The sequence below is a fragment of the Pleurodeles waltl genome, chromosome 8, assembly GCF_031143425.1.
Source record: "Pleurodeles waltl isolate 20211129_DDA chromosome 8, aPleWal1.hap1.20221129, whole genome shotgun sequence".
In the NCBI taxonomy this organism is placed as follows: domain Eukaryota; kingdom Metazoa; phylum Chordata; class Amphibia; order Caudata; family Salamandridae; genus Pleurodeles; species Pleurodeles waltl.
Genome location: NC_090447.1, coordinates 1,354,290,357 through 1,354,311,744, shown reverse-complemented (window position 1 = coordinate 1,354,311,744; position 21,388 = coordinate 1,354,290,357). Strand labels below are relative to the sequence as shown.

General features: G+C 40.6%; 1 protein-coding gene across 1 annotated transcript; it reads right to left on the bottom strand.

Moving 5' to 3' along the window:
• Positions 1–6,877: 6,877 nt before the first annotated feature.
• LOC138248632 (matrix metalloproteinase-18-like) lies at positions 6,878–20,917 on the bottom strand. The gene is made up of 10 exons (XM_069202364.1): positions 20,717–20,917; positions 17,653–17,894; positions 17,407–17,555; positions 15,570–15,695; positions 12,928–13,089; positions 11,126–11,243; positions 10,370–10,503; positions 9,736–9,895; positions 8,164–8,267; positions 6,878–7,493 (listed from the first exon to the last, which is right to left on the bottom strand). Exons 1-10 carry the CDS (start codon positions 20,822–20,824, stop codon positions 7,384–7,386), a joined length of 1,413 nt encoding a protein of 470 aa, XP_069058465.1. The 5' UTR covers positions 20,825–20,917; the 3' UTR covers positions 6,878–7,383.
• Positions 20,918–21,388: the final 471 nt, after the last annotated feature.

The window sequence follows — 21,388 nt, the reverse complement described above, 5'->3', positions numbered from 1 at the left end:
CACTTGCGGAAGGGGCCACACCCCACAACAACAATCTGGCCAAAGAAGAAATCCATGGTGTCCAGTGGGCAATCCTGCTGCATGATTGCGGCCCCATGCACGATTGTGTAGGCGGAATGCACACGAAAGACACATCAAGGGAAAGGAAAACCTTTTCCTTCCCCTGATGTCTCTCTGGCTGGCCCTAACCCTCCCCGGCGGAAAAGACTTACCTTTTTCCTCTCTCTGTTGGATGCAAGGGCTTCCAGCGCGGTCCCAGCGGTTCTTGATGATGTGTTTGCTGATGTCATCAGATAGCCAAGTGGGATGGGGGGTGGCAGCGGAAGAACTTCTGCTGTCATCCCTGGTCCCTGGTTCTGCTGCAAAAGGGCAGCCCATGGGGAAGCGCTGGGTGGGTGCCAAGAAGGCCTGGGAGCCATTCGACGCACACACCCACTGTGTCATCAGATGGCTCCTGGCAGTCTGATGCAACAAAGGGGTTAAGGACTGTTGGTTTAATCATGACAGATTCTATATGCATTTTATTCATCAGTGAGCTAAGATATGGGAGCAGATTAAGAGCACACAGTATAGGAGAGATGATGATCCGTTAATAAGTCCCTCAGGTAACTGGGAAACGTGTTGACATCTTCCCCATGATTACAATCCTTGCACTATATTCTTTATATAGTGTTTGAATGTGTTGCAGGTAAACCTTTCTAATACTCACTTGTTGCATAACTGCCCACAAAAGTTGCCATGAGGTGCAGTCAAACACCTTGTCTGCATCCAGCAATATCATATCGGCTGGTGAAACATTTCGATTAGCTGTGCCAAACATAGCTATGGTATGATAAACATAAGAAGTCTTTCTCGGCCAGGGATAAAACTATGCTATACATATTAAACAAAACATTCAATAGCTTTTGCAAGTCTGAAACACAATACCTGGGAACATACTTTTCCATCTGTATTTATCAGGCAGATAGGTCTGTAGGAATCACATTCATTATTTTCGTCAACTTCCCTTGCCACCTTCATGAGCCCCATTGCATTGTTCTTGCACCATGCAACGGGATGCAGGAGCGATGCAAATAAAAACATGTGAGCTATGAAACCATGCAAAGCCATCTGGAGTAGCCCTGTGTGGCTTCATAAATCTTAAATAATGCAAAGTAGCTCAAGTCACTGTGTTGAATTACAGTGCACCAGAGAGGCATTTCCATGGATGATGCATGGGTGTTTCCACGCAAACTCCATGGATTTTGACGCATTTCCAGATTTACAAGGGCAGCTAAACCTGGTAATGAGCCAAAAAGATATGCCTCCCCAGGTGAGGCATAATGAAGAGAAATATCTTTATTTCTCCTCGATACCACATCTTTCTGCAGCACACATAGAAAGAGGAAAAAGCCTCTTGGGATTGTTTTTGTGCAGAAAAAAATCCTCTATGCAACGCAGTCACCCCTGCACCTTGGTGCAAGGGTGATTGCATTTGCACTAGACAGCTTATTGTGCACCAGTGCACGTGAAAGGACAGAAATGTGCCATATTGCTCTAAAGGTGACTTGCTGACTGTGCTGCACTGCGTGACTTCACCGTAAATATGGCCCTGGGATCTTGACTCTCAAGTTCAAAGCACTCATGGCAAAAGTGTTCCAAACCTGGAAGCCCATCATCCTACCCCACGTTTGTAAAATGGCAGTTTATGTACGCTCAGATTTTTGTAAGTCCGCCATGAAACAAAGAGTGAAGATACGTAAAATGACATCACTGCTGCAGGGACTGGGAACTCAAGTCTTTCTGCAAGAACCATCTAGACTTAAAATAATCAAGACTGATTGGACATACTTTAGTAATACTGAGATGGAAGCTAAGGCACTCACTGATCATTGGTCTATGTTGTCAAATACAGAAACCCAACAACAGACCGATTTACGAGAGACTGGAAATACTGGTGATGTGGAAAAATGCAGTATAGAGCGTTCATCCAATTATTGGTCATTAAAGGGGGGATTCATTGATAATGACAATGAATTGATTTTTTAATGAGAAGACCTTCGGGGAGATAATGTATTATGAGAATCTACTTAGGGTGAAACATATTTAGGTACAGCGGAGTGGGTGGGAACCCTTGAGATGCCCTGTGTAGAAGGTATGCAAAAATATATTCCCTGTTTAGTGGGAGATGGGTAAACCAGAGCATGCAGGGCTAAGTATATTGTGTCCAAAGAAATGTCTGTCTAATGTCCAGTCAACCATAAATTATGAACAGGCCTGGTGTTTATAATTGTGTTTCCTGGCATCCAACATGGGCATTAAAAGCTCTCATACTTTCCTTGCTACTTTGTGTTATCCAGGAGAATTCCTAATATTTTTACTAAATTGATAATAGTTTGCATTGGCTCCCAAATAATCAATTTTTGTCACACAGAAGGGCATATTTATATGCCCCTACCACCACTGGAGTGTCACTTTTTGTGACGCTCCTGTGGTGCTGTGCTCTGTGCCATATTTACAAGGTGGTGCTAAGCTACTTTTTGTGGCTTAACGCCGCTTTGGAAATATGGTTCCCTCCAACACAGTTTTATGAGGCAGAGAGGTGTGCAATGGGTGTTGCTGTGGGTGTTCCAGTACAACTCTCATTGCTTTTGATGCTGCCCCAGATTTACAGGAATTCGTAAATCTGTGGTAGCGCCAAAAACTAACTCCACTCTGGGGGTGGCGTTAGCATGGTGCAATGAGGATAAATACTTATGTTTAACCTCGTTTTTGCTGCAGCACACATGGAAACAGCAAAAATACAATGAATGATTGTTTATGTGCAGGAATGCGTTCCTTCCTGTACATAAACAATCCTTCAATAATAAAACGCACCCTTGTTTTAGGTCAAATACCATTGGAATTTTCCTCAATAATAATTTGGTGCCATCAGCCAGTTTTACTTGGCTCCAGGTGTGTGAATCTAGCTGCTCTTTAGCACATAGTATTCTGGTTGGAAGCCCCACAATCTTAATTTTTGCCACAGTAGCTCACGATCCACTCGGTCGAAGGCCACACATAAATGTAAATTGTTCTTTAATCGCATGCACTTGTTGGCTATTGTTGTTAATGCTAGGATGTTTGTGGTGGTACCAAAACCTATCTGAAACCCAGTCTGGACTGCAGGGATTAGGGGCCAGATGTATGAATCTGGCCCACTGCGATTCGGTAATTGCGATTTTTAAGAAATCGCAATTACCGACTCGCAAAGGGCCATGTATCACATTTGCGATTCGGTAATTGTGATTTCTTAAAAACCGCAAATGCAATTACCGAATCGCAAATTGCGATACTGACCCCATTCGCAGCTATGGGCCTGTTGGCCCATAGCTGAGAATTTTTTGCATTTCGCAAATTGCGATTTCTGAAACAGAAATCGCAATTTGGGAAAAGCAAAGGGCCAGGGTGCTGGGGGCCTAAGGCCCCCTCTCCTGCACCCCATTTTTTTATTTTTGCACCTGTAAAGTACACACATGCCAAAAGGACATGTGTGCTTTACATATCTAATTTAAAAATGCAGTTGTACTGCATTTTTAAATTTTGCACCAGGTTACCACCTGGTTGCAGGTCATGGTATTTTGCAAGTGCAAAATACCATTCTGCGAAAAATCGCAATTTTTTGCAGAATTGCTTTGCGACCTAGATTTTGCGAATCGTAAATTGCGATTCGCAAAATCCAGGTCGCAACACAGAAAATCAAAATTTTTGCGATTTTCGGTTCTTGGTCTGCGAATGCATTTGATGCATTGCAGACCTCGATTTTGCACTCGCAAACGGCCGATTTCGCTGTTTGCGAGTGCAAAATCTGTTGATACATCTGGCCCCAAATCTTTGGTGCTTAACCATTCTACCAGTTCGTCCATGATTAGTGAGGCGTAGTGTTTCGCCTCTGCATCAATGAGTGCTGTTAGTCTGTAGTTGGCAGGGTTTAATCAATCTCCCCCCCCCCCCCATGAGATCGGGTTTATTATTGATCCTCTCCATCTACTAGTGATTGTACCTTTTAGTGCCACCTCATTATATAGTGCTGATAGGTGAGAAACATGTATTCTGGGTCAAATTTGTAAATGACCTGCAGAACGCCATTTGGCCCTTGCGCTCCGTCCCTTTGGCCACCCTTAAACACTTACCACCACCGCAGGTGTGTAGGGTTTGATTACCAGCACAGACAGGCTCTCAATGGGACTGTGGTGGGTGGGTATGATCAGTTTGTGAGTAGTGGTGATGTCTTTGGTTTTGACATCTCAAGCAGCGCTCCTTCGATCATGCTTGCAGTTATCTATCTGTAAACTGTTAGTGAATGTTTTAGTCAGATGGGTAACCCAGGCTTCCTCTGATATACTTGAGCTGTTTATTGTTATTACATCTTTGTTGATGCCATTTACAGTTTCCCAAAATGCTCTGGGATTTGTTTCTTTAGCATCAAAGAGTAGCTTTAGCCAGAGGTCACTGTATTTTGTTTTTTGATCTTCCCAAAGTTGTTTCTTATATTGTTTCCTCAGAGCTTTTATTTTTTTCGCGTGTATGAATTGAGGCTGAAGGTTTGCTTGCGTGCCTAACTGCTCTTCCTAGCTCTTTTTTTCAGTGCTCGACACCTATGTGTTAGGCCTCCTTTTTGCCCATGTCACCCCTAACCCTTTTGGCTGTGGAAGGGCTCCGGAGAGGTCGGATCGGATTGGCGACTTCGTCACACTGAAGAAAACCTTCAAGAAAACAACAAGTCCAAAGGTAAACTTTTGACTGAGGCCTCCCTCCTGCATGTAGCCAAGCAGGGCTCCATCGCAGTCGGCCTTAAACTTTGACTTTGCCCCAGTTGTGATGCGACCAGAGGACCAGATTAGTGCTATTTGTTTCTAAGTGCTAAAAAACACTAATTCTTTAATGTTCATATCTCGGGTTCCCCTTATCTGATTTTATTCGATGTGGTGTCATTTTAAAGCTAAAAATATTCCCTATTGTTATAAATTGGTTTTGGAGTTTTAAACAGTTTTCTGTGTTTTATTTAATTACTGTTTTGTGATACTTGAATGCTTTACACTTTATCTCCTAAGTTAAGCCTTGTCGCTCGTTGCCAAGCTATGATGGTTGAGCTGGGGTTAATTCATTGAGACCTAACTAAACCTAGTGGGGGTTAGTGGCCTATTGCTAAGTGTAGGTACTTACCTTCCCTTACCAATAATACACATTCCAACAGGGAAGAAGTGCATCACAAACTTGTTGAGAAGGATATCCAGGCTGCCTTGTTGGTACAGTTGAAAGCATGGCTGGCCTCCAATATTTCTTTCGTTTTGTGAGCCAATCTCAGTAATGAGTGGTGTGTCCATCTCAACTGCTTCAGATTGGTTGCATGTAAAAGGCCGACTTCGGGTGGCGCAGCCACATGTCTGCGAGGCTATAAATTTAATCTAGGTGCTCGTATGAGTGATTGCCGCAAGTAGTATATATAACTGTATATTTCTTCACATGCTTTAGAAGTGGTAATTAGAGAATTGAAAAGTCTATTATTGATCTTGTGTTTGCGCCATAGTAAGTATACCTGGGTGGCTTATCTTCCTGAGTTCTGCCATTGATCACTCTCAAGCCCAAGTACTCCAGGTCAATGACTAGTTCTTGACAATTACGATCCCAATAATTTTTAGGATGGTCTTTGTTTGTACTGCCCATAAGTCATTTTCAATTGCCAGGAACTCGATTTATGTAATAGGCATTATAGGGGTGTGCATTTTGACCCTTCTCGTTGTTAAGTGGGTGTCCCCTTCTATGACTGGAAACATTGCCCCATGAAGAGACAGAACATTTTAATGTCTTGAAGGACTACACCATGCAACCAACTTTGGACCATAGGTGAAACGACTTTCATGGTATATATTACATCAAGTCATTGAAAGGATGCAGGGGGTGACTCATGTGCTGATCCAATTATTATTCAAAGACGACCAATTTAGGAATGAAAAATTAAGGGTAACCCCTATGTTTAATGTAGTATAGAAGAAGGGAACTTTCCTACTCTACAACTCACTGCCATTTAATTATCCTATGGAATTTGGACAAAAATATTCTACAATAACCTTGGGAAACTATGAATATTTTAATTGAGGCTCAGGCCTTTCTCCTGAAAGAGAAACTATCCAGTGATGACATATACCCTTTATTTGTCAAATACATCAAGTGGGGCTAAATGACTGTGGCCTTCTTAAGCACAGAGAGGACTAATAGCTTGGTCCAGTCAGTTTTTCAGTCAAAAGTACCTTAATTGATTAGATTTGCTTCTTCTGCAGAGGATAAAGGAATGGGTTGACTACTTACTTAATCTCAGCCACTGATAACTCTGGGCAGCATTCCAATTCATTATTTGTTCCCACTGTGTCATTCCAGACAAGAAAATTAGGTTTGGCTCTGATACAAAAGGAACTGCACAGCCCAAACTGCCACATAAGTCCCTTCTGAATGGGAAACAAGCAACAACTGACAGTTTGGGCATATTTGGGCCTATTGTTGATGTGCGGTTTTATTCCTGTGGTACAGTGGCAATGACAGCGCAAGTCCAATCCACTACCTTGCTACCCAGTCACCTTGCCATACCACTGAGTTTAAGGTATACCTCTCCCCTTCTATGACTCCACCATCTTGTGCTTGTGTTGGTGCTTTTTAATTCCACATGTACGTACACGCATAAACAAAATGCTCACATAAAAGCTGAATGCTGAAAGTTAGCAGAGGACTGATCAAGATAAAAAATTAAAGAGCTGGAGATCACCTCAACTTATTTGTCACATTAGCATTTCCTGAATTGGTATATTCTGGTCTTGTCTACATATGTATTGCATAGAAATTACTAATTGCAAGTGAGACAAAGTTGTGTGTTAAAATATAAATACTTTAATACATAATAACTTAGAGCATATACACATTTTACAATAAAACTGCTTTAGAACATAAATGGTGTAGATGGAGTGGCACAAACTTAAACTGAATGGCTATACATATATACAGTCAGCAGCCTTCAAGAAGTCAATACTTCATGTTAATGGATGGTGATTGAAAGGAGTTCCTTTGGATTGAGTATAGGTGGCAGTATTTTACTTTGGACATTCAAATTTTCATGTGAAGTTTTTTAACAGTCATTGGATATGTTTCACAGTTCATTTTTTTAAAAAGAGAACTTTTAAAACAATAATTTAAAAAATGTAAACTAGCCCTGGGCATGTTTTCACATAGTTGTTTGTGTGTGTTTATGTGTGCATGTGGGCGCACATGTGTTCATGCATGTGTGCATGGTGTGTGTGTAAGTGCATAAATGTGAAAGAGCATGTGTTTGAATAGTGGCCATAGCTATTTGTTGTGATGTTTCATTTCACAGCTTTATGCTTCTTTACATCCCAACCAGCTGTTGTTCCTCATGACCCGCATCACTCTTTTCGACTTCATGCTGAATTCAAGCTGGTACTTTCCACTGAAGAAGTAGAGGAATCCTGCATTGAAAATTAAAAAATACATTACATGAGAGAATTGAATATATTATTGAGCATAAGGCAATCTCTCTATATCTTGTATTCTTGTATATAATGGATGCATTAAGTTCATTAGTTTACTTTAGTTTAGTTTTCCTGAGTTTAGTTTAGTTCAGCTTGGGTTCATACACAAAAGGGCAAACCTTTGCAGGTATCCAAAAGCTGACAGTGCATTAACTACAGAAGAAACACCCAGTGTAAGGGTAACTTTGACTTGATGATAAGAATGAATACATGGATATGTTTGCTACTTTTCCAGAACCTTATGTGATTTCTTTCATTTTTAAGTACTATATAAAAAAACTAATTGTTGCACCTAGTCTGGATAAGGAACCGCCAATTTTGTTAGCTTTCCTCAAATTAAAGAGTGATTAATTCTTTAGGCGGTGTAAAAGTTGGTCACAGCTTAGATGCTAGTGGTTTTGCCAATCCTAATTTTTCTGTTGTACCATACGGATTGGTGTAATTTCAGTTTTGCAATACATGATCTCATAACATTTCATATTTTCCTGGAGCCAGAAAAGCCATATAACACAATTTCATATTGTAGCATGAACGATTTCTGTCTGTACATGATAAATTTACATCAGAAGATATTTTAGGGGAAGTCACATAGGCAATGAGCACTTACCATTTGACTGAACTACAGCGTGGACCTTCTGGCCAATTCCTGGAAAGTCATTCACTGTCTCTTTCGGGAAACCTTCGTCCATGGCCCGGGTCCTTTCATCATAACTGAAAAAAGAAGTTGGAACATCTGATTTTACAAAACAAAATCAATACATTGATATAGAACCATTTTTACAAATAGTAAACTCCCTAAAACCTAAATCTTTGATGCAATACTCAGTTTGTACTTTACAGAACATTAAGTTCTATGGACCACCACTTTCGCAGCGGCAGTCTGGACCACCTCTAATGCGGCAGTCCAACCGCCACATAACAACTCTGGCGGTCGGGCCACCAGGGAACCATCAGCTCCACCAGGATCTCGGATCCCGGGGGTCTGGAGGGTGGTGGCTATCCTAATCTGCAAGGGCAGCACTGCCCTGAGGATAATGACCCTCTTCTCCGCCAGGGGTTTCATGGCGGTAGCACGGCCATGAAAAGGCTGGTGGAGAACGAGTGCTGGGGGCCCGGGGGGGGCCATGCACTTAGCATGGGCAGTGCAGGGCCCCCCCGGCCAGCACCATTGCAATGTTCGCTGTGTGCTGTTCAGACAGCAAACACTGTAAGGGTGTTGGTGCACCCGGCAGGCTACAACATTGCCACCGGCTCGATTACGATCCAGAGACAATGTTGTAGCCTGTGTCCTGCTAGGCCACTGGGTGGAACCTTAGGCTTCCGCCCACCGACCTAGCAGGAAACCCATAATAGCTCCGGTGAGGAGGTCACCGCGTAGGCGGCGGCCACCCTTTCGGGAGTTTGGCAGACATAGTTTTCCATCTGCCAGACTCATAATGGGGCCCTAAATGTGGTAAAATACACCTCAATATTATCTTAATGATGCCCGCCCTCTGTAGCATATGGTAAACTTCTATTTGGGAATGTAAAATTAAGGGGAACCTTACCCCTATATTTAATGGAGTATAGAAGAAAGGAACTTGACACTTGGAAATATATTTTTCCTGTAGAGAAAAATTGCATGCACACATGAACAATACTAACTAATGAGCAATGTGCACATGGTGGACAATTCGCAAGAGTAAGGGTGATGCTGTAATAGAACTCATTAAAAGCCATATTTTTTGGACATTTACATGAGCGCTCCAAGCAATTGCCTACTCTCATAAAAGTAGGAAATCCACTCAAAACAGAGGAATAATTGTATAAGGATATATTTATAATTTGTATGGAGATGTGTGTGAGTCAGGTCTGAGAGTCAATTCAGATTTGGTCTGTGCTATAAAAATGCACTATTTTTCAAAATTCCCAGTTTTGTACATATGTTATTGTAGTGCTTACCAGAGTCTGTCCATTGTCTCATACTACGCCAACTTTGGACATCATTTCACCTATTATTACCTTTTATTACCACCCCTTTCACGCTATACGTATCTAGTATTAGATCAAATGTGTTCGGCAAAACATCAAAAATCTGTCTACTTACTTTGAGCAATGGACAGACTCACATATTTCCCTGAGATGCAAGACAAATATGTTTGCCCCATAGGTATATAAACACAATGCTATAGGTTCATACCTCCAGTACTTGTTTCCTACAAAGAAGAATGTTTTCCCAGTTTCCTCATTATGAACTGCAGCATCAATTTTCTTTACAGTTTTTGGGAATCCCAGCGAATGGATATTTTTGGGATAGCCCTGCACAACATCATAGCCATTAAGTGCCCAGAACTTGGATCCTGTAAGGAAGAAGAAGGGACAATACAGATAACCATTGCAATATTATTATATATTATATAGTTGACTTGACAAATGTATTATATCAATCACATTAAAGAAATGTGAAGCATATTTGCAGAATATGAGCACATGAAGTTCCCAAGAATATAATCTCAATAATGTAATCCCAATAAATGTTACCACGGTACACCTCCACTATATTGCAAGTGTTATACAGCATGACAAAAATATTGCATCCACTATATTGACCTAAATACTGCGTTGCAAGATGTATAGGTAAGAAGATGTGAAGTTACCAATAGCATTATTATACTTACCTTGACAATGTGGTGGTAAGCAAGCTAGTGAATGCAATAATTTTGTAGGTCGATATTAACAACCTCCATATAGTGGCATATAATCATCATTCCATCTTTTACTAAAGCTGATTAACGTCAGAAGCTCGAAAACTATGAGAAAATATGTGACCATACCTTTAAAAATGAGAACTTCATCCCGTTCAGGGTTTTCATAGGCAGCTTCAATATCAGAAGGCAGAGATGGCCAAAAAGATTTGATAAAATGAAGTTCAGCCTCTGGGTATTGTGCGTGACGGCGCCAGAAGAACCTAATTTAAAAAGAATGTCATGGTTGGATGTAAGAAATCTAGACATTCATTGGTAGACCACAGGTATTATTAGACCTTGGAGTGGAGGATACATTCCGCTCCATCAGCAGAATAGGCAGAATTCTGGCCTTAAGCGTAATGCAGAGTTCTGGCAAAATGCAGCCAACCACTGCGTAGCAGAGTTTTTTCTCACATACAGCTTTCCAAAGGTTAGTTGGCAAGCAAGAACTGGCATCCCCAAGCACGAATATTGGGTGCTAGGAGGGCACTTGGCAAGATTTTCTCACCACAAACGGTCACAGGCGGTTGCAACCATTTGCAGTGAGAAAGCTACTGCTCCAGTAGAAAATTTACTCAAGTTGCAACAAAATCAACTCGAGCAGCAGCGCCCTCTAGTGTGCCATGAGGTGTCATTTGTTCTGATTTTTCAGTGCGGAGCGAGCTCCCAGCGCTGAAAATCAACAAAAGACGATTTCTGCCTGTTCACAGAACTGCGTGGAATCTCACAGAGATTTCAAGTAACTCCACAGAATTTCGTAGAGTGAAACTCTGCGAGTTCCACCCATCCCTAAATAGAACAACTGTTGCTAACTGTGGTGTCTTACCATGAAGTATGACATACCTTTCTTTGAAGAACAGCATTTCTCCACGCAGTGTAGCAACTGCATCAAAGATAACCTTTGTATCACAGATTGATGGTGTAGTGGGACCTGTTGGCTGAACTGGATCTTCTGATTCTCCTGAAACAGTAAGACAAACATGTGTGAACTACGAGTTGTACTGTACTTTTTAAATGGTATATTTTCAAATGGTTTTGGCAGGCGTCTAAAAGTACTTATTTGTTTAATACATTTTATTGCGCTGTAACAACATCAATGTTTGTTTGTCTTTCTAACCAGAGCTACTGATTTGTTACTTGAGTTTGGCTCTGGAAACACATTTAAGTAGAAAAGGAGGCATATAGACTCCCACCACCATAATCAATTAGAACTTTTTTGTTATGCAAATATATAACATTATTTGCAAGCCTAGGTAGCATATGTGCATCTTCCTGAAAAATGCACTTGATTCAAGCTGACTTAAAATACAATTGTTTTGATTGACATACTATGTTGTGGGTGGATTTCAGCTATCATTGTCATTATCTGTTCCCCAGTTGTGGATATCATAATCCTATGTACAGCAGGAGGATCATCTGAAATCATTTGGTTAGAAGGAATTGTCAACAAGTTCAGTTATTAGTGTATTGTATAGGGAAGGCCATGCATCTAAATATCAGGAACTAGTGATGCAACAATTTACTGACCAACATGTTTAATGGATTGTTTTTTTATATTACTATTGAAACCTTGCCAAATCGTCATCAATGCTCTGTGGGTATCATGACAGAAAGGCTGGACATACGAAATGGAGAATATAATTGCAAATATGTATTTCAGATCCACCATGGTGATGTTCACTATTTCGTGTTGTCCCATGATTTGCCCCCACTTACCTAAAAACTGGTATCCTGAAATTCAGTTCTATGGAAAATATGTCCTTGAATTTCAGGCCATACAAACTTTGCCCAAGAAGATATTTTTAGTGGTATTAGATCACTAAGCTACTACAGTAACACAGAATGTGCAATGCTATTTGCAAGCACTGGACAGGGTCTAATGTGACTTCAGAAATTTGTTTTCGCTCTCTGTGGACACTGGAATGGGCAACAGTTTTATAAACAGACTTAGGAGAAACAGGGAATAATGAAAACTTGTGTGAACTAAGCCACTGCTAGTTATAACTACCTCCAAAACAGCTTATCAATGAACATTAATGTAGCCAGTTTGTTCTAATGAACTCTGTGAGCCACATCAGCAGAGCATGTATGAAGATAGCCTTCTGTTTAATGAACTCTTTAACAGCTATCTATGAGTGATTATGTTCAATACCTAATCATCACAACATATTTATAAATATGCACAAACCAACATTCATTGGCAATGATAACAACCCTAGAGGGTAACCTACCAAAATATCACAAATTAAAGTGATACAAAAGTATTAGTGACTTAATATAGAGAGCAAAACAATGCACACATAGGTAAGAACAGGCTTACTCCATTTAACATCACATATGTGAACCTTGACAATATATATTTGAGAAATATGGATGTGGAGCTAAGAAGAGTGAATCTATACTTGTGTGTACTTATTTCCACAATATTTTCTATCACAATATTTCTGTCCTCGATTTTCTGTCAAACAGCCCTAAATGGAAATGTAATTTATAGTAAATATGAAACATGTATGCATCAAAAGTGCATGAAGTAAAAACATTGAACATACCTTATGTAAGAGCACATTGCCATTCAACAGACTTAATATTGAAGAGGGAACTTGTGAAGGAGATGTTTGAGTCTTAAAAGTAAAGAAGCCACTCACCATAAAGGGACTGGATTCCATTAATATCATCCTGGGGAAGCCTGAACTCATCAGGGTCGGTGCTGGAGTAGGTTGGGTACATCAATGCTCCAGGGTCATTGGAATGAGAGAGACCAAGAGAGTGACCAAACTCATGAGCAGCCACGAGAAACAGGTTATATCCTAGGAAAGTAAGACACACGTCAGGTGATGGAGAAACATGTCTTGGAATTTCATTCTCGAAGTTACCAGGTGAGATATACAAACCACATCACTAAGTACCATCATTTTATGTTATGTTGATTGTGCCACACTGTATAAGGTTCTCAGAATTATCTAGATAGTGAACTCTTTTATTTCTAAGAATTAATGCAGATGATCTCCTGACTTGACTATAAACCCATGCTCAACTCCAATCCTGCCCATAAAAAACAAGCAAATAATGTATATGAACTTCATAACTGAGTGATAAATACATTTTATTATATATATAGATGGATATAGATATATATTTAAATGTGCACATATAAATATACATATATATATATATACACATGTGCATATATATGTATATATATATATATATATATACATTTATATTTATATATATATATATATATATATATATATATATATATATATATATATATATATATATATATATATATATATACACATATATATACTCAAAAAAACAAAGGTCAAAGAGATGTTATAGTTAGGTTCTAAATTTACTCGTACAAAACCATAGAAATTCAGGAGTTCTAGTTAGAGTTCTAGAGTCTATAACTAGCGCCCTAAGGTAACTATAACTCGCGCCTTTGCCATGCACAGCTTTCTCATCAATAATGTTATTGCAAACGTTGCAGTGAAATCAAAGATGCCATACAAGATCTCATCAATAACATAATATGTGGAGTAATTAGCTCTGCATGGCAAAGGCGTGAGTCAGCACGGGAGTTATAGTCACTTAAAAGAACTCTAACTATAACTGTTGAATTTCTATGGTTTTATATGAGTAAATTCAGAACCTAGCTATAACATCCCTCCAACCTTTCTTTTTTTCAGTGAGTTGTTTTTTTTTTTTACATAAAGTAATTTTATTTACTATACGTTATTCCAACCCCTGCCGTTCGCAGTGGGGTTTGGTTGCAAGGCATTGGCCTTGCAGCCAGGCCTTGCAACCAAGCCTTTATAACCACCCAGCGCCGTGCCACGCATGGCCTTTGGCTGTGCACAGCAGAGGTTGGCCACAGGGCCTGCCTCTGTCAGTGGATGTGTGCGTGGGTGCGTGAGTGTCTGAGTGGGTCTCAAAGTGGGTGTGTGAGTCTATGAGTGGGTCTGAGTAGGTACATGAATGTCTGAGCAGGTGTGTGAGTGGCGCCTGAGCCTCTGAGTGCATGCATGAGTGAATTAATTAGTGTATGAATGAATCTGTGGCTTTTCGTTTACATTTTTCTATAATTGCAAATAATTTGGGAATAATTCACAGAAATTCATGAAAATTTGTGATTTTTCACAAATATAGTGTGATGTGATGCAAAATTATACTAAACCTAAAATTTGCCCCTAAAACACACCTATATCACACCCCTGGGGTCAGGATACCTTCACCCTGACCCCTTTTGCCACTTCAATTCGAATTTTCAACCCCAGGGACCGTGTCCCGTAAAATAAAATGATGGTCGCAACTTTCTCGTCTGGTTACGCCCATCCAATTGCAACACTTTTTTACGCACGTGTATTTGCGAAAATTCACCAATTTCGCTAAATATTCACAGACAGAGATATACAAATGTATTTGCCCTTAAATATCTCCTAAACTACTGAATGAATTTACACCAAATATCAAAAAGCACAATCTGCGTACCAGTAGCTAGCTTTCCGCCAAATTTGGTGTAATTCCGTCCAGTGGTTCGGGCTGTAGATATGTTGACAGATCCTATGGGAATTAACATGGGAAATGCACTGTTTTTTTGTGTGTGTGTGTGTGTGTGTCCAATAAGTGCAATATGGTATTCAGCACCTTTCCTCAGTGTGGCTAGGAGTCTTTGATCTGAAGAGGTAGAATCTTGAGTAGGTTGTGACGGCTCTAAGGATGCCTCTAAACTCGCTCAACAAGACTAGTAAATATAAAATTATTCTGAGAAGATCTGTAAGTATGGTTTTATGCAAATTGTCTTTAATACTTCTAACTAAGGATTGCATTTGTAAATGTTATAAACAATTTGATTAATCAGACCCTGAATACAGAGAATTAAATATGTACAGTGCAATGTGTAAAAAAAGATCTGGGTATTTTTTCTGCAAGATAGCATTGGTGTGGACACTGCAAGGCGGGTAGTAGTGATTTCTCAAATTATTTAGGCTGTACTATATATTAATATAAAATTTATCTTCTGATGTAATAAAGGTCTGAATGTATTTTATCTGTACAATTGTTTCGAATGATGAGTATTATTGAGCCAAATTATTTGAATTTAAAATGTGATAATGCTTCCTATTGCAGTATTACAAACATCAGAGCTATATGGAATACAATTAATTAGACATTTCCTAATTGATCATTCAAGTACTGCAAGTCATCTTTTTTAGAGATAGGCATTAAAAATAGTCTATCAGAGAAAATTCGGCAGTGAAGACCATGCTTTGGTTGTACCTACTTTCTGATCCCTTTGTCCATCTTTCATCTTCATCGAAGTGCGCATCTCCACCAATCCCTTTGCCTGGTTCAAAGGCGTGAGCCAACAGTCCATCGGGACCATCAAAGGGTGAATTGTCGCCATGATCTAAAGAATTTTAAATGGTTTTAATGTCACGTGCTGAACATTTGCAGAAGTACAAAAGAAGTTTTTTATTACAAAACATATCTGAATGGCCTTATTCCAGCCATGCTCTGCATTCAATAAACATTAGGTCCATATTTGTTCTTGAGTACCATGTCACACAAATAATGCTACTGTGCGCCAGATTCTCAAAAGGCTTGTGGGAAGTCACAAATTTACTCTGATCTGTCCTGAGACTAGAAGAATCTCAGAAGGACTGCTGGAAAAAGACAATAGTAGATTTCTACGAGTCCTCACATGCATTGAATGCACGCATGCAGGATTTCCAACAAGTGGAACATTCTGCTTGTAGAAATACAAGGCAAATGGTGATTCACTCATTTAACTGTTATTTTTCTACATAAGGAAAATATATTTCCCTATGAAAACATTCCTCACTCATATCCCATTTAAATGGAAGGGGGGCCTCCCTGTTCTTACTCTGTAAATGTGCGTCAATATTATGAATAAATGGTTAACAATGCATTATTTTATTTTCTGCGGGAAAATTACAACAACTTGTGGTCTTTCAAATGGCTCATATTTTCAGATATTTTCAAATGAGACACCTCTGCTTCATTTTTGACCCCTGAGAATATTAAATATGAGTTGTGAGTACAGCCTTGCATGTTAAGCCCAACCCAGCCCGTAACCTTAACCCTGTGAACAAGTTCTTGACTAGGAGATAATGAGAGAGTCTGAGCAACATGTGTCTAGAAAGTAGCATTAATCCTTGGGTTGGGGGTTTACCAGAAGCCTTTTTGTGTGGCGACCGCTGTCAATGGGGATTACAGCTGTCATTTTCTTAGAGCATGAACAAAGAATAAGCAACTTATATGTTACAGTATTGTTTACTTTAAAGACCACATTAATACCATGGATACTGATTCACCAAAATGCCTGGGGTATCTGAAGTAATACCAACATAACCTTTTTCCCCTGGACTTCTTGTTAAAATGTAATCTTTTGCTATGTTAATGTGTAACACAATCACCGTTTTTAGTACTTTGATTGAATATAGTTGTTTTTCATGTTATTTTTGTAACTTTGGGATGATCTATCTAGTCCAATGGATGATAAATTATATGAACAAATGGCAACAGCATTTTATATGTATTTTATTAAATATTTATGCGATTCTAAATATTATGGTTAAAGCATGATTGGTTACTTTTGATATTGCAGTTATATTTGTCGTTCTTAGACTGATAATTAAGCATCCACATAGTGAAAGATTGCATTTTAACAACAAGTCAAGGGGAAAAACTTTTGTATTGGTTTGGCTGAGTCCCATCCCCTCTGCCTTTGTAAAAGGGGTCACTCTCTAAATTGTTGATGTATTCTTGTAACAGAAGGAATATCACACACTATTTAACCTCTAATGGCATCCGAAGGTTGCCCTTTTTTTCTACCTTCCACAACTCACTGGTCTCCAATCTGTTGTTAAAGGTCTAAAGGAAGTGGATTTACCAGAAAGTAATCATGACTCTAAAAGCACTAACTACCTTCTGTTCCCTCTACTGCACTCATGACCCCTCACACCAGATGTATCAAGAGTGAGCCAGGGCTGAGTCCAGAGGTGCCACGAGCAACACAGGAATAGCAGTTGTTTTCCCTGGCAACTTTCAAATGTCAGTGAATTCGACTTTTTTGAACTCACAACTGTTTAACCTACCTCCTGCTGCAAAGGAGATCTGGATATCGGCGGTGCCCTCGTACAGCCTGGTGAATGTCAGTGGGGTCACATCAGCCCAGACATTGAGAGCTCGCTGGATGGCTGCATCCACATCAGCCTGCGCCAGGTCCGGAGTGTAGTTTAGGATCCTTGGAAAGAAAAACGGGGAAATTATTAGCACTGCCTCTGCTGTGGAATACGTACCATAGGTCCTACGTTTGTGATCACTTTTTTTTGCAACTGTACCTGTAAGTTATGTCTTTATTTTTCCAAACAGGACGGCCTGGGGTGATACTGTAGCGTGCAACGTCGGGCACCCCACACCTGGGCTTCTCCATCACTTCCAGGGTCTCAGAGTCCAGCCTTCCAGTCACTTCCAGGCCAAAGAATGTCTGCATTTCTCTGAGTTTTTCTGAGAAAGGACTGCCATTCTTCCTAGCAAATTTTTTCTTCTCTGTGTCCAGATCGTAGAATCTTTTCAGGTATGCCTAGAAGAGTAAGAAACAGTGTGACTAAGAGCCCCTCACATGATATTGTGTTCTTATTGTAAAATAACACAGACTATCACAGTCTGATGTGCAGGGGCAGTCCCTCTGCTATGGCAGAGGAGAGTCACCCCGCTGCTGAAAGCAAAAAAATAAAGTGAGAAAAAAAGTATTTTGTTATCACTTTATTTTTCTGCTCCATGAGGGCGGGGCCAGCCACCCCCACGTCACTTGGGATAAGGAGTGGTATGTGCACTTCTAAGTGCGCATGTCAGTTTGGCCGGCCTTCTGAGGCTGGACAAACTGACATGCGCACTTAGAACTTTCGACCCAGCTGTGTTACACAGCCGGATGGAGAGCAAGCGCAGGCTCCCACTCCCTCCCTGAGCGGCATTTCTGCCCACTCAGGCCATTCCCAGTGCTCCTCTCATGCTGGTAGCAGCATGAGAGAAGCATTGGGACTGGGTGAGAAGGGGAGGAAGAAGACAAGAAGAATTGAGACAACGAGAGCGGCAGAACACCGAGGCGGGAGGTAAGATTTATTTTATTTATTATTGGTTGCCCCCACCCCCTGCTCGTCACACTGCCTCTTGCCCCCTACCCCTTCCTGGCAAAAGCCGCTACCGCTGTTCTGCCAAAAGAATAGGCTACATCTCAAACCTGTGGAAAACAATGAAGACACAAAGCTAAGTGCAAGATTGTGTAGTTTTTCACAATATCACTATACAGTTTGAATTCCTGTTAGCTTGCAATACCTATGAAAATATTTTTGATACAGACCTCATTACAGTGTTTTGAGATCTTACTGCCCGTCTGTAAAAAGAAAATGCTCCCAGTATTCTAAAAGAAGATCACACTGACAATCCGCAAATCACTCTGTACTCTTTGACTTCAAATGGCCTTTTGTTAGATGGTGAGGGACAAAATGCCATGTGTGTTTGGTTGGGGGTGCTATTGAGTCTTGCACTGGGAAAATGCTACTGGCCTCAGGGGAATTTTTATCTAAAGGATGTACTGACCCAACAATTAAAACCAAGAGATAATACATTGGAACATGTATTTTTTGACAGTTGAGTTGTCATGTTTATATTCATCTGTAATAATGAAATTACATAGCTGCTCAATTGTAATAACCTATTAAATTCGAGCTGTGATGTCATGATGCTTTCTGCTAGCAAGTCCCAGGGCATAACTACAGCTGCAGTTTAAGGAACAACTGTTGTCCCCTTCTTATATATTTTCTTGTAAAACGAACAGTGATCAGCATAAAGTAGATATGTATGTCAACGTGTTATTTTTACACACTGCAGCACGTTTTAACATGTTCTGGGTTACAACATACTTTTTAAATTGGACTTTCAGTAAACTGAGTGTAATAGCTTTTTGCAACAAATTAGTAACTGCTTTTTGGTGTATTTAATTTCACCCTACAGATTTTACTTTTATTCTTCATGTATGTAAGCATAGTATTTCTTTCATATGAAAAAGCAGGTCACCAAGAATTTAAGGGATTTGTGGAATGTAGTGATGTGACCACATATTTAAAGGGTAAAATACGCTTTGGTGTACTTAAAAAAAATATTGCAGGCTCCACAGATTTCCATCGCTTAAAAAGGAGCTCGGCTGTCCACATTGTTCCTCTATATAGTCACAGAACTGCTGAGTGACATGCAATATTCTTAGAATGTATGGAAAGGGGTCCTTTATCCCATACATTACAATGTGGTCACAGGGCTCAGTGAGTCAACACTCGCCGCAGACACCTGCAGAAAATGAGGGGCATATTTACAAGCCCCTTGCCCTCCTTAGTGCCGCCGTAGTGTCATTTTTTTTTACTCTACGCTGGCGCTAAACAGGTCCTCATCCAGTGCCATATGTACAAAGTGGCGCAATGCCAGCATTGCACCACTTTATAAACCCTCGCGCCACTATAAAATTTAAAAGATTTCACTGCGCCATTCTAGCGCCATTATTTAATGCCTGCCCAGGGCGGGCATTAAAGTGACGTTAGGCTGTTTCCTATGGACCTCCCCGAGCTTTGTTGGACTAGAGTCAAAATGTTTACAGTATCCTGCATTATGTATACTAACCTCTAATTATTGGCACACTGTATAATAAAATATTAATGATGTGCGTTTAAGTATAAATAACCAAAACAATCACCATTGAGAATAGATTGGGCTTTTCTCTGTAGGCCAATATAATTCAATAACTTAAACATGCAGTTATTGTGCACTAAATAGAAATGGAACCAATTTAAGTTTCTTGAAAGTAATCTCTTTTCAGGCTTTACATGCCTTAGATATATACATATTTTATTAGTAACCTCCCAGAAATGCTATCCAAACATTTCTAAAGGAAGAGTTCAGAATTACATGAATAAAGAAAGCCAAATGAAGGCGACCCTCTCTCCTATCAAATGTGGTGAGGGTTCATAAGATATCTGATTCGTGGTGTTACTGCTAGACCTCAGGCGGGTAGCTATCAACAGTGCGGAAGGTGGAGTAGCGCCGGGACCCAAGAGCCTAAGGGGCCATGTGCAACTCAATCCTGCTTGTATTTCCCCACCGTAATAAAAACATGTGGTTCACTTTCCTAACTTGCATTAAGGGCCATAGATAGCATCCTCGCTTCATCAATGCTTGCAGGGGGGCCTCGGCAGAGGTGCAGCCATTTGTGGTGCAGCGGGTGAAGTAGCACCAGGGCCTAGCTGTAGGAGGGAGCCACTACACGCCAAATATGCGTTTCAGTACCTGAACGGGGAGAGGGAGTAAAGGAGCCTATTCCGCACCCCTGAAAGCACCTGAAAGGTATAAAGCGCTCACCTCAGCACGCTGAACATCGCTCTCTTCGGACCCCGAGTCTGACGCTGCGGGGAAGGCGCGGGAGCCGGCTGCGCAGAGCAGCAGCAGCAGGCACGGTAGGCTCTGCATGCTTGGCGTCGCTTCTGGCAGGCGTCGAGCAGTGGGTTGTCCTGTGGACAAGTTTCTCCGATCCCTACTTCACTGTGCTTGGTCTCTCTTCTATTTATACGGATTCGCCGTACCTGCCTGACTCAGCGCCCCCTGACTCACAGACTTCCGCTAATTACGTTATGGCCCTGGATAAACAGTTTTTCTCCCTCTTCGTTTTTTTCGGACCAATGACAAAACCTGAGCGCGTGTAGTAACATCCCCTCAGCCCCCTCTCCACTTTTTTTCTTTTTTAAAAATCATTTTGCAACTTTTTTGTCCCTTTCATTCCAGGAAATGGTGTTTGGTTTCCAAACTGCAGATGCCACTGCTGTTCCCCACAATTAAAAACAGAACCACACGGAGCATTGTTTGGCGCATATGGAACTCGCTACGCAGGTCATTTCCCCAACGCCTGTCTGTGGTAAACCTCGCAGCAGTCTGTAGCTGATTACCGTCCACGGGGATCATAAACTGCGCGCCACAAGACCAGAGCGCGCGGGACAAGTGTAATATGTTTCTGCCATGACTCTGAATTTCAATGTT